Raw genomic sequence first — 13,690 nt, 5'->3', positions numbered from 1 at the left:
AAAAAGTGTCTGGGATTGCAATTTTCTAATCTTGTTCAGAGGGCTCTAGTTGCGACAGTAGGGGCGTACTCTGTGTGTGGTACATGTTTATATTGCTTGCATTTTTGTGTGCGTAAATTTATTTATCTATTTTTATACACCCTAAGGATTTACCTAAGGATTACAAAGATAAATTACCTTACTTACCTTACTTTCCTTAGGTAAGGATTTGCCTAATGGTATTCTCTGCCAGTCGAGCCTGGGTGATGGCGATAACATATAATATACTTACTAGTGTAACACCATTTCCAGGTTCACCCGCGACGCTCTCCTCCAATCCTCGTGCGGCGCTATAGTAGCGGCTTGTATGTCGCATATTCGTCGGCCGCACCTGTGGAGCCGGCGCACGGTGGACGAGGTGATGTCCGCGGGCTGCGCGCTGTTCTCCGCGTCGCTGCAGGCGCTCGGCTACGAGTTCCGCCCCGGGGAGGACGTGCTGCTGCCGCTGCAGGTGAGGGGGACATAGTCAGGGAGGCATTAGGTCAGGGGCCAGTCACTCTGTCAGGGGTCAGTCCAGGTCACTGAAGATGGGACTCCAAGCAAGATGGGACTTCATACCCACCGGTCTCTCGTATGCCGCGTCTACGTTTGCAATATGGGGGTGGGTAGGGGTACCCTCTTTGCCCGGGCAAATTCTCAAGGAGGTAAATACCCCCCTGATTTTGTAATATTCTTTCATAATAATATAATATTATTATAATATAATGAGAAAACATTAAAATTATACCAACCCCGCTGTTTAGCGGGGGGTACCCGATTCCGAATTCCGAGGTCTCGTGTGCTTAGGGGGTCACTAGTGAATGTAAGAACTAACGTAATGTATATTTTTTTTATTTTCTTTCTTTCTTAACAAGTGCTATAATACAGTGTAGCACACAAATCCGGCTCGAAGGACCAAAAATGTTTGATCCCAACGTGCTGCACTGGAGTTGTAAGTGAAATAGAAACTGGAAGAATCACTAACACACTGTATATGTGTAAGTGTTTGTGAGGATCTTAATAATCTGTGCATGTGTGTGTGCGTGTAGGTGTTGAAGCGCTTCGTACTGGGTGTGAACTACGTGCGCTACGATCTTCAGCAAATATACAGCGGCAAGTTGGAGCAGAAGACGCCCGCTGAGATGACTGTTAGGTGAGTGCTGGAATCGTTCGATTCTCGGCTAAGGAAAAATGTATTTAAAAAAATTAATGATGCAGTTTAAGTCTTTATCAATATCGGCCTCGTAACTGTTTTCAGCGTATTTCGCTAATCTTTATAGTTCCGGATATAGTCCTGAAGGCCTATGTGAAAAAATCATCTTGTATATGTTTTTATTTTTGTTTGTTCGGGGATAATCCCGTCGTTTATGATCTGATTTTGAAGATTATTTTGTTATAGATATATTGATTATTAATTACCATCGTAAATTTATTGTTAATACAAACTGCTAGTCCGCTCCGAATATAGAAACGAGTCGCGTCGCAACAGCATATTGTAAATATTAGCGAGACGAAGACAGCGCGACCGCCTGGCACCCCTCGGCGCAGTTAGTGTGTGCTTATGTTGCTTGTAGTTGTGTTCGACCGCATTGTTTCTCTGACTGACACCTGCGTGCGTTATTTCAGAGCGGTCTAGAAGTTTGGCGCCGCCTATAACACACCTCTCCATCCTTCCAGGTGCGCCCTGGAGCGCTTCTTCGAGTCTCACACGCATGGGATCCTGTGGTCGGTGCCGCACGCGGTGGCGGTGTGGCGCGTGGCCGGCTCGCCCAGCTTCTACATGATGGAGCCCCACGCCTGCGGCCCCACGGGGCTCCGCGTGGACGCTCAGGCAAGTGATCCCCGCGTCCCCCACTGTCACCCACTTCCCCTACATCCCCCACTCCCCCCACTGTCCCCAGGTGTGCCTGGAGCGTGGCTTCGAGTCGCACACGCACGGCGTCCCCTGGTCGGCGCCGTACGCGTCCTACTAGGCTCAGAATGGACACCCAGGTCCCCCTCACGTCCCCTCCAGATGGGCTTTGGAGCGGTTTTTTTGAGCGACATTCCACCGAGCACGTGGAACGCGTGCGCATCGGTCGAAGGCTACTATCGAACTGCTAGTACAACTAGGCGACCGCCCTTCCTGTGCTCGGTGTTACGTTGTGGAGACTTTTCTCTAAACGTCACGAGATGGTGCTACACGTATTCTGAATCACGCTATCGAAGTTTTCTCAATATCTTACTTATATACAAGTTCCGAACTGCGACTGTCAAACACGGCCGCTGTCCGGTCATGATCACTTAGCATACAAGGAGATCTGCCGATGCCAAACATTTTTTTAACATTAGGCATTCATTAAAATAGGAATGAGTAAACAATTTGATTACTGTTAGCCATTGTCACGCAAGATGTAAATTAATTTTGATTTTTGTATGTTTCCAGGACGATGGTGCCGCGTGCGTGCTTACGTTTACATCGCCCAAATTAATGGCATTTGCGTAAGTTTACTAACGTACTATTATTTTTCTACATTTTTCTTAAATATACGAAACGTAACTATCTCTCTTTCTATCTGTACTAGTTTATATCTCCCTCTCAACTTCCATTCGTCTCGCCCGATCACGCTTTTCGTACCGCTTTCGTCACACGTTCCCCACCTTATTCCCTATCTTAAGCACTATGGTGCACCGGAGAGGTCTACCTGTTCAGATATTCCTGCGCAGGTACACCGGCCTGTGTGTGGGAATACACCTGTGCAGTTTTTTATCTGTACGGGCGACCGGTGCAAGATCAAAAAACAACTTTTTAGTGTGACATCGTACAGTGTGTCATATTATAGTTCTAAATCGACGCCATCGCTACAGGACTATCCCCATGCACGCTGCCGACGTGCGGTTGACTTTACAGGCAAACCTGCGCAGGTAAAGTCCGGTAGACCGTAGAGTGGGCCTGTCTACATAAGAACAAAAATATTTACTTCAAAAATATTTTGAAGTGTGTGAAGGAGGGGGAAGCCTCGCAAAATTGAAACGACGGTTTTTCTTGTAACGTTCGTGTTCTCGAAAAATTAAGACAGAGAGAAGTGTTAAGCGCATAGATTAAAGATGACGTTGTCGATGCTCGCTGCCCTGGATTCCGGGCGTAGACAAAGTGAAAATGTCTTCTACCAGCGTTGTGCACTTTTTGTGATGGGTAAAAAATGTTTAAATTCGTGGACAATCGTTGGACATGTGGCCTGATCGAAAATTCGTAAAACGATTTTTAATGTAATACTAGTAATAGTCATGATTGTGTGCGATAGCGCAATGAACGAATTTTGTATAATACCACATAAATGATACTACTTTTATACCGATAAGTGAAGCAATTCGTGCAAATTTATTCCCTAACCATTCCAAAATATGACAAATGCACAACTTTAATATTCAAGTTTTCGCTTCTGCTGGGACTCCAGGAGTGCAACCCGTTGAGTTTTAACACGCTTTTATATTAGCTTGGGTTGTATCAATATACATATGTAACGGACTGTTTATTATTTAAAAAAATAAACTAAACAAAAACACATTTTTATTGCTAATCGAACTAAAAACTACAAAATATTTTAATGACGTTTATATTACAATAGTAGAAGCGAACAATCAATCATAATTAATTGTCTCAGAATAAAAATATAATAAAATAACTTATTAACAGAACAATTCAACCGTAGTAAAAATAGTGGGTTGCTTGATACTTTAAATATAACAATCATTCAATTTTTACTACGGTTCAGAATAAAATTAGTTTATAGATTTTACTTCGATGAGCAATAAAAGCGTGTTTTTTTTTAGCTTTTTTAAACTTATTTATTTTGATGATTATTCTCGGTTCGTTGTACAGTTATCTCCAAAACGTGCCGGTCCCCGAGCGAATGAAGCACGAGTTCCAGCTGTACGCGATCTGTGTGAACGTGCAGCCGATAAGGAAGCTGGGCGGAGTGGAGCCGCCGCTGGTGAGGGCGCCGCCCGGGGTGACGCTGGTGCCCGCCACTAGCAAGGTGGGTGGTTCGCCAAACAAAAATATTTATTTATTTTTATTTTATAATATAGGAGTAGCAGACGAACACGCAGTCCACCTGATGGTAAGTGGCTACTGCCGCCCATGGACATCTGTAATCAACCCCAGATAGGATATACGGCCACAGATGCGCCGCTACCCTTGAGGACTAAGCTCGATCGATTAACAACAAAACTAAATTAATATAATTGCAGTATCACGCGTAATCAAGATACATGCCAAATTTCAGCTGAATTGGACACTGTGAAGTGGGTGAAATTTAGCTTGCAAGATTAGAACACCGGGAGAGGTGAAACTAAATTAAAGTTTGTGAAAAGCAACAGAACTCAATATTCATACATAGCGGGCTCGAGCAACGCACACACCTATTTTTGCCTAATAAGAAGGTGGTAGAACCCTTTGTGGTTCAACTCCGGCGGCACCACCGCCGCACCTATTTCTGCCTCATAACAGCAGTGTTAGGCGCTGCTGTGTTCCGTTTTGAAGGATGTGGTAAGGGAGACAGACTTTTCCGAGACGATCCAGCTTAGTCCTCAGGGGTAGCGGCGCACCCGTGGCCGACCACAGTTAGGAATATCTATCCTATCTGGGGTTGATTGCAGATGTCCATGGGCGGCAGGAGCCACTTACCATCAGGTGGACTGCATGCTCGTCTGCTACTCCTATATTATAAAAAAAGGTTAAATTAAAAAAAAAAATGCTACCGTGTGCGGCGTATAAGCATGAGACGACAGACCATTTACATACACTATAGCCGTCACAATTTAATAGGCCCATTTTGACACATGCCATCGCTAGGCTCTAAGCATGTGACATACAAATCGATAACCAAAGAAACCAATTTTTACGACAAATCGATTACAACCACACATCGTATTGTATAAATTACTTAATATTTTGTAAACAGAATATTTATTCTATATTTTTCTAAATCATCTAAAATTCAATTAAAAGGAGAAAAGAAAATAAATTCTAGTGTAATTTAAAAATTTAATCCTTTTTAGAAGATTAAATAAAGCATCGGTCGTAAACTGTATTTTTTTTTTCGTTTAACATTCACTAAGAAATAAAGTTTTGATTATTTTATTGATGATATAAGGAAAAAGGGCTAAATAATTAGTTATTGGTAATTCTAAGTTTCGATTATTTGAAAGTTAATCGATTATGGTTTCTTCCGAATACTTTGAAGCTGCAAGCTCTAGCCATCACATGGTCGTAATCTGCCTACTAAAAAGTTAGTTTAAGACATTAATGACATTGGGATGGCATGTGACAAAATGGGCCTATTAAATTGTGACGACTATACAATGGGTGTTGATGATGGTGGTGTGTCGCAGGTGGGTGTGGACGGTCGTCGTCGTCGCGCGGACGAGGCGGAGCGCAAACACCCGCCGGGCGGGCCCTCGTGCGGCGACGCGCAGAGAGCCGCCGAGGCCAGGGACAAGGACGTGGCCAAGCTTAAGGGTGAGTGGGGGTGTAGGGGGGTTAGGAATGTTCGTCTTTTGAAACATTACGTGGATGATGTTTTGGTATTTAATATGTAAACAGTTATGACGAGAAGGGAGTGAGGGGGAAAGGTGTAGGTAAACTATTGTCAAAACGCTCAGAATCCAAAATCCAAGGATTTTAGAAAATATGTACCATACATTGTTCCACGATCTTCAAAATTTACAATAATAATTTTGTCCAATAATTTATTACATATCCTTTACAAAGGGCATTGCAAAAGTAAGATAACATTTTATGACTAGACTATAGTCCGATTCATAATTAGGTGTCCAAAATGTAAACAAAGGTGTTGTGACCCATCAAGAAAATATGTGTCAAATGGCAGTTTCTTATTTTTGACAATATTCAATTAATACATCGATAATAAAATAATAATCTAAATAAATTAAACCCAATTCACATTTTCCAATATTTATATTAACTCAATTTCATTTCATACAGTAATAATAATAATAAAAAACAAGATTTATGAGAGAACATGAAAATGAAATAATGGTCTCACAATCGGCATCCAAAACATTTTATGTGCCGCCATTTTTAAGTTTCGTAGTTGATATTATTCATTTTCGTGATCGTGATTGAACTGGAATTTTTTCTAGTTTTCTTAGCGCTTTTTTTTTAATTGTGTGCAGTTATTAAGTTTTTGTTTTATGTTGAATTTAGTGAAATTTTTCGTTTCTTGTTAATTTGTTAAGGTTTGCAATATCTGTAATCGAATTTTGACAATGACATTTCTTTGTTTACATTTTGGACACCTAAGTATGGATCAGACTATAGACTAGTAAGACTGTCTATTCCAAAAATATGAACTTCCATAATCAGCAATTATATGATGTATGTAAATGAATGAGTATGATATGACTGAAATACTATGATTTCATGATATTTATTATGTAGACAGTTCCAACAATAGACAAGTGGAGGTAAGGGGGGCAGTATAGTGAATTGTTTCACTTTCATGGTAAAATTACTAAACCTATTCTTCTAAACTTTTTTAAAAACTTTCAGGTATAATTACGATGTCGATAATTAATTTCTAATACGCACATAACTTTATTAAATCAGAGGGTTTCTAATCACTAATTTGAAGTAAATCACTTCAAGCTAAAATATTATTGATAAGGCCTAATTTTTTTGTTTCTTTTAACTTATTTTTCGAATCTTTATCTAGTTCATTCTCTCTCTCACTCTCCAGGTCAGCGCAACACTTCAGGCTGGCTAGTACTGAACGACGGCACGCAGTTCCTCTCCGCTCACCACTCGATGGCCTGCAGGAAGTTCCCGTACGCTTCCAGAGGATACCAGGTTATATATAGATAATGTAGACCAGATTATATATATATTTTTATATATCTTATAATGATTATAGTGTAATGTGGACAAGGAAAAGATTTTCGGAAATGTGGGACACATTATAATAGCTAAAGAGGCATTATAATAGCTAAATATGAGGAGTAGATTAGGTTAGGTAAAATATTTCACTTACAAACAGCTCAGGAAATAGCAAAATTGAGCATGACTATGAAAAGCATTTTTAAAATTTACTTCCTGGAGGGCTAAATAAAATTTGTTTATTTTGTTAAATTAAATAAATGCTTTAAAGGCTTTAATTAATTTGTTCATAATTTGACTTCATCTCAAGTGTTTCTCCCCAGGCGTTGGCGTGCTCGGTGATGGCGGTGGCGATGTCGCGGGTTGAGGACGTGTGCCGCTGGTGTTCCACCACCCTGGACCAGGTGCTGGACGGCGGCGACCAGCTGTACCAGGACAGCTACCTGCACTACCGGCCGCGCAGCAAGATCCTCTCCATCCAGCAGGTGACGGGCACGCTGGTGTTCCACCACCCTGGACCAGGTGCTGGACGGCGGCGACCAGCTGTACCAGGACAGCTACCTGCACTACCGGCCGCGCAGCAAGATCCTCTCCATCCAGCAGGTGACGGGCACGCTGGTGTTCCACCACCCTGGACCAGGTGCTGGACGGCGGCGACCAGCTGTACCAGGACAGCTACCTGCACTACCGGCCGCGCAGCAAGATCCTCTCCATCCAGCAGGTGACGGGCACGCTGGTGTTCCACCACCCTGGACCAGGTGCTGGACGGCGGCGACCAGCTGTACCAGGACAGCTACCTGCACTACCGGCCGCGCAGCAAGATCCTCTCCATCCAGCAGGTGACGGGCACGCTGGTGTTCCACCACCCTGGACCAGGTGCTGGACGGCGGCGACCAGCTGTACCAGGACAGCTACCTGCACTACCGGCCGCGCAGCAAGATCCTCTCCATCCAGCAGGTGACGGGCACGCTGGTGTTCCACCACCCTGGACCAGGCGCTGGACGGCGGCGACCAGCTGAAGACTAATTTAGAACTCCTCTCCTACCACTCTTTAAATCAGAACACACTAACGCTACACTACTACTGCAGCGGGGCTAATTTTCTATTGTGATGCGACTCGTTTCTATATTCGGAGCGGACTAACAGTTTTACGCGGACTATACGTAATGTAATGTGTTTGTAAAACCTCCTCTATATTTGTATGTCCCACTCCCATGTACTCGTACGTGTCTACATAGTGATCGTGTGTTTGTTGTAGATCCTGCGCAAGTTCTACACGCCGGGCAACTGCGTGTGCCGCGTGGTGGTGTACCGGCCCAGGCAGAAGGGCACCGTCGACCAGGACCTGCTGCCACAGGTGAGCACACACACACACATCACACACATAAATATGTACACATACACGTACCCGAAAGCATATCATATAAGCATGCACACAAACTCAATCATGCACGTACGTACACACACACACACACGCACAAACACACGAGCGCGCGGACGCTCACGTACACGTGCATAAACATATATGCACGTACACGCACACGCACATGCTCGCGTAAGCGTACAAACATACACACTCACAATCGGGACGTCATATACAGGGTGAATTTTTCAAATGGACCTTCAGGGCCAAATCCGTAACTATAAGGATTAGCAAAAAATGCTGAAAGGAGTTACCAGGCCGATTTTGTTAATAACTAAAACTAAATCATTCGATTTTTTAAATTTTCTTTGCTAGCTGTGAATCAAACGAGTTCATTTTGAAAAAAAAAACACACCTGTATTAGTACCTACATCTTCAGATAGTATTGCTTATAAGGATCAAATTCTGGAAAGTAATGATACGTGACGAACTAAAGGAAAAGGCTCAATTTCGAGAAATTACATTTTTGGTATTTTCAGCTGACGGAATTCTTCCGTGAGGAGAAGTGTGGAGTGTTCCTGGCCGGTCGCGGGGACTTCGCGGTCGCGCTGTTCAGGACACCGAGAGGTAAGTCAACGTGGTATAGTCCGCGCCAAACTGCTAGTCCGCTCTGAATATATAATTGAATCGCGTCACCATAGTAAATTTGCTAGCAAATTTTCAAAGCAGGTGTAGTCATACAATTCTGTGACTACACCTGCTCGCAACAACTTCAGAGCGGATTAGCAGTTTGGCGCGGACTATAACACACATGCATTCCATCTGATGACAGGCACATAGTCAGACAATTTGAAGGTGGTAAAGCCCTCTGTGGTGCTATTCTGGCAACTTTCCTAGCACATATATTTCTGGCTACTAAAAAATGATATGCTTTGTTGTTCTGGTTTGAGGGGTGTGGTAAGGGAGACATACTTATTCGAGGCGTTCCAGCTTAGTCCTCAGGGGTAGCGGCCCATCTGTGTCCGACCTCAGGTAGGAATATCTAATCCTATCTGGGGTTGATTACAGATGTCCATGGGCGGCAGTCTTTTCATCAGGTGGACTGCATGCTCTTCTGCTATTCCTATATTAAAAAAAAATCCTCCTAGTGTGTTAGGTAATTATGTTCGGGGAGCGGTCGTGCTGCAACATTCAGTTTCAATTCCGAATTCGTACAATCAGAAATAATATGGTTCAGCTAGGGTGGTACCATCGCATATCCTATTTCTAGCTAAATAGCTTTAAGTAATAAATATATGTAATGTATTTTTACCAATTTATTATAAACCAATACTTAGTTACAAAGTATGTTATACAAAAATACAAAGTTATACAAAGTTGTCACAATTAATTATATTTACAAAATGTAACTATAAACTTATATACAATATACAGGGTGGATTTTTCAAATAGGCCTTCAGGGCCAAATCCGAAAATTGCTAATCCTTATAGTTTCGGATTTGGCCCTGAAAGCCCGTTTAAAAAATTCACCCTGTATATAAAAAATAAAATAAAAAAAATGAAGAAATAATAAAGCTGAACGTAATATAAGAATGTAAATATAAAATAATGAAATATAATAATGATAATGTTGAATGATAACGTGTGTTACCAGGTTACTACATGTTCGACCCGGCGGACCGGGACCGCTACGGGCGGGCCGTGGCGCCGCCTTGTGCTGGTCGCGCGAGAGCCTGCTTCTCGCAGTACCCCAACGTGAGTGTTGTTCCCTTGTTAGCGTTCCCTACCCAAAAGTCGTTTGTCCACCGCACCGTCACCGCGCCGATACCGAGAACAAGAATATTTTGGACCGATTTTAATATGTCGTGTCGTGACGGCGATAGTTTGTCCACCGCGACCGATGTCGGCGGTTTATTTTGTTCCAGCTGTTACGCGTGTGACGGCTGTGTATGGACAAGTTCCAATGTGTTTTACATTGCCGGCACATCGGCCCGTCAAAATCTCGGTGCCGATCTAGCGGTCACGACGATCTACTCGAAATATCGGCGGCCGGGATGACGGTGCTCGTGTGACGGACGTGCGGTGGACAAGCGGCTATAGTAAATGTACGTACGCTACTTCGGCGCCGTCATTAATTATCGGTATCGGCTCGGTGACGGTGGCGGTGGATAAACAGCGAAAGGGTAAAAACTGGCCCCTATTACTAAGACTTCGCTGTCTGTCCCTCTGTCACAGGGCTCTCTGCAACTTTAATAGATAGACATCTGAATTTGGATGCATAATAGTGGCCGCTATAACAACAAATACTAAAAATAAAATTAAATTAAATATCAAAGGGGGGGATACACCAAACCAGTATTTTTCGACATTTTACAATATAATCCATATGTCGGTAAATAATTATTGCGATCCATAGACATCTATAATCAACCCCACATAAGATGAAAATCCTACCTGAAATAAACCACAGATTTGTTGTTACTCCTTATCACTAATTAAAAAAATCAATATCACCAATAAATACTTTGCCTTATATAGTATAAATGTATATCTCCAGGTGCAAACGTTAGCGGAGAAGCTCGGCCCGAACATTCCTCCGGTCGTTAGGAGCGAAGACGATGAGGTTAGTTTAAAAAAAAAGAAATACACTTTGAATAACAAAAATTACGCATCAGTCACAATATAATAATCAGAATTAACAGTTCTTCGTTTCTTGCAAATACACGTTAGCAAATTTTAAGTAAGCCAACAAGCCATAAACGAAAGTAAAACCTAGAAATAAAATATGTGTTACATCGCGTGCGCAACTTTGTCCCACCCTTAAAACTGTGTGTTACCAATACGCTAAAATAATAAATGTGTGTTACATCGCACGCTTAACTTGGTCCCACGTCTCAAACTATGTGTTATATCGCGCGCGCAACTTTGGCCCACGCTTAAAATTGTTGTTTTTTTTTTTTTTTTTTATATATATATAAAACAAGAGTAGCAGACGAGCATGCAGTCCACCTGATGGTAAGTGGCTACTGCCGCCCATGGACATCTGTAATCAACCCCAGATAGGATTAGATATTCCTACCTGAGGTCGGCCACAGATGCGCCGCTACCCCTGAGGACTAAGCTGGAACGCCTCGGAAAAGTCTGTCTCCCTTACCACACCCTTCAAACCGGAACACAGCAGCGTCTAAAACTGCTGTTACTAGGTAGAAATAGGTGTGGCGGTGGTGCCGCCGGAGTCGAACCACAAAGGGTTCTACCACCTTCAAAAGGGTTCTACCACCTTCAGATGTGTTACATCGCATATGCTACTTGGCCCCTTTCTTTTAAAATATGTGTTACACCGCACGCGTAGCTTTGGCCCACGCTTAAAATTATGTGTTATATGGCGCACGCTACTTTGTCCCACGCTTAACATTATGTGTTACATGGCCGTAAGTCTATCATACTGTGATATGAAGAAATGTTTTATGACATATGTCGAGTTGGTTGTCAAGGATAAAATAATTATAATGTGTTTGCGGTGTTTTGCTCAGTTTGTAGCTTCCCAATATACAGGGAGAATATAGTTTCGGATTTGGCCCTGAAGGCCCGTTTGAAAAATTCACCCTGTATAATACATACCGTATATTGTAACAGGTGCAGGTGTTAGCGGACAAGTCTAAGGGAGAGGTGAACAAGTCGCAGGGCGAGGTGAACAAGTCTCAAGCGGAGGTGAACAGGTCACCGGCGGAGGTGAGCCAGTCGCAACAGGAGGTGAAGAGGGACGACGTTGAGAAGGAGGTGAAAGTTATACCTTTGAATAATAATCCCTGTGTTAAATTATTTCAATGAGTGTTACGTATTATTAGGGTTCCATACCCAAAAGGTAAAAACGGAACCCTATTACTAAGACTCCGCTGTCTGTCCGTCTGTCCGTTTGTCACAGCGCTCTACCTCTTAATCTGTAATGATAGATACTTGATTTTTTTTACAGAGGATGCTTAACGGTGGCCGCTATAACAACAAATACTAAAAATAAAATAATAATAAAATGAATTAAAACTAGTAGAAAATAACGAACATTTTGATGGCCTCCATGTTCGACTCTTACTTGGCCAATTATTTCTCAAATATTTCGTATGAAACATTCTTTATTTCTATAAACATACTTAGAAGTAAATTGGCACTTACAATGGGAAACACGAAAACTATGTATGAATACATACTATTTAGTTCGGCATTTCATTTCGTACGAATTTAAGTGAGAATTGTATAAATGTGTGTGTGTGTGTGTGTGTGTGTGTGTGTGTGTGTGTGTGTGTGTGTGTGTGCGTGCGAGCGTGTGCGTTTTTTTTTTTTTTATAATATAAGAGTAGCAGACGAGCATGCAGTCCACCTGATGGTAAGTGGCTACTGCCGCCCATGGACATCTGTAATCAACCCCAGATAGGATTATAGATATTATAAATATTCCTACCTGAGGTCGGCCACAGATGCGCTGCTACCCCTGAGGACTAAGCTGGAACGCCTCGGAAAAGTCTGTCTCCCTTACCACACCTTTCAAACCGGAACACAGCAGCGCCTAACACTGCTGTTATTAGGTAGAAATAGGTATGCCGGTGGTGCCGCCGGAAAGTAATGTAATGTAATGTGTGTGTAAAGTAACAATGTACAATACATTTCAGGTGCATTTCGAGGAGCCCGCTCCGTTCGCTATCTACGGTATGGACGTGACTAGCTTGCGAAGACTGAACCAACACGAACAGTAGCGGTACAGCTGTTAGGATTTACCGCACTGCGTTTAAAAACGAGCGACTCTCGCCGAGAAATGGATGGCTAGATGGTTTTCACATTGTGTTATTTTGTAAGCATTTTTTTAGTATTATTTTTATTCAAAGTAAAATAGTTTAAATGAATTAGATTTAAAGACCATAATGAACATGAATATTATTATTAAATTAAAATAACGTTAAAAAAATATACTATTTAACAACCGTTAACATTTTTTTTCATAATTACATTTCATTTTATACAATTCATGAAAATATTCTACGTCATTTGAACATTTCAAGGGTTACTATGAATATTTCATCAAATAGTACATTACAATACGAGTATACGATGTTGTATAAAATTTTATATTACGGGGTCGGAAATGGGGGTTTTGCGCACGCGAAGCGTGCGTAAAACGTCAATTTACGCACGCCGTGATATAAAAGTTATTTCAATAGTTACACAATAAAATGTCTATTAAAACTATTTGGTTACGTAACCAAGTGTAATCCTGCAAAAAAACTATGTAAATATGTGCCAGTAACGTAATGTCAATTGCCACATTTCGTCAAGAAAATTGTAACAAGTAACATGTAACAAGTTTTGTAATAAAATATTTGAAAATATTGTTTGTTTTTATTCAATAGTTAAGGATCACATACTATTTTACTTTCTTT

General features: G+C 41.9%; 1 protein-coding gene across 1 annotated transcript in view; it reads left to right on the top strand.

The window, feature by feature from the left end:
- Window positions 1–13,077, top strand: part of LOC140756910 (uncharacterized) — a 53,220-nt gene extending 40,143 nt beyond the window's left edge. The window contains 14 exon segments of the mRNA XM_083059031.1: window positions 292–490; window positions 1,068–1,171; window positions 1,696–1,849; window positions 2,444–2,499; window positions 3,881–4,037; window positions 5,395–5,521; window positions 6,762–6,871; window positions 7,222–7,383; window positions 8,157–8,255; window positions 8,801–8,888; window positions 9,916–10,016; window positions 10,819–10,884; window positions 11,898–12,041; window positions 12,926–13,077. Coding sequence (XP_082915157.1) covers window positions 292–490; window positions 1,068–1,171; window positions 1,696–1,849; window positions 2,444–2,499; window positions 3,881–4,037; window positions 5,395–5,521; window positions 6,762–6,871; window positions 7,222–7,383; window positions 8,157–8,255; window positions 8,801–8,888; window positions 9,916–10,016; window positions 10,819–10,884; window positions 11,898–12,041; window positions 12,926–13,009 — 1,651 coding nt within the window. The 3' untranslated portion in view covers window positions 13,010–13,077.
- Window positions 13,078–13,690: the final 613 nt, after the last annotated feature.

Source organism: Epargyreus clarus, unplaced genomic scaffold, assembly GCF_041222505.1.
Source record: "Epargyreus clarus isolate Ecla_fem2 unplaced genomic scaffold, WU_Ecla_fem_2.2 ptg000036l, whole genome shotgun sequence".
Taxonomy (NCBI): domain Eukaryota; kingdom Metazoa; phylum Arthropoda; class Insecta; order Lepidoptera; family Hesperiidae; genus Epargyreus; species Epargyreus clarus.
Note: the sequence above shows the minus strand (reverse complement) of the source record. Positions and strands in the feature narration are given on the sequence as shown.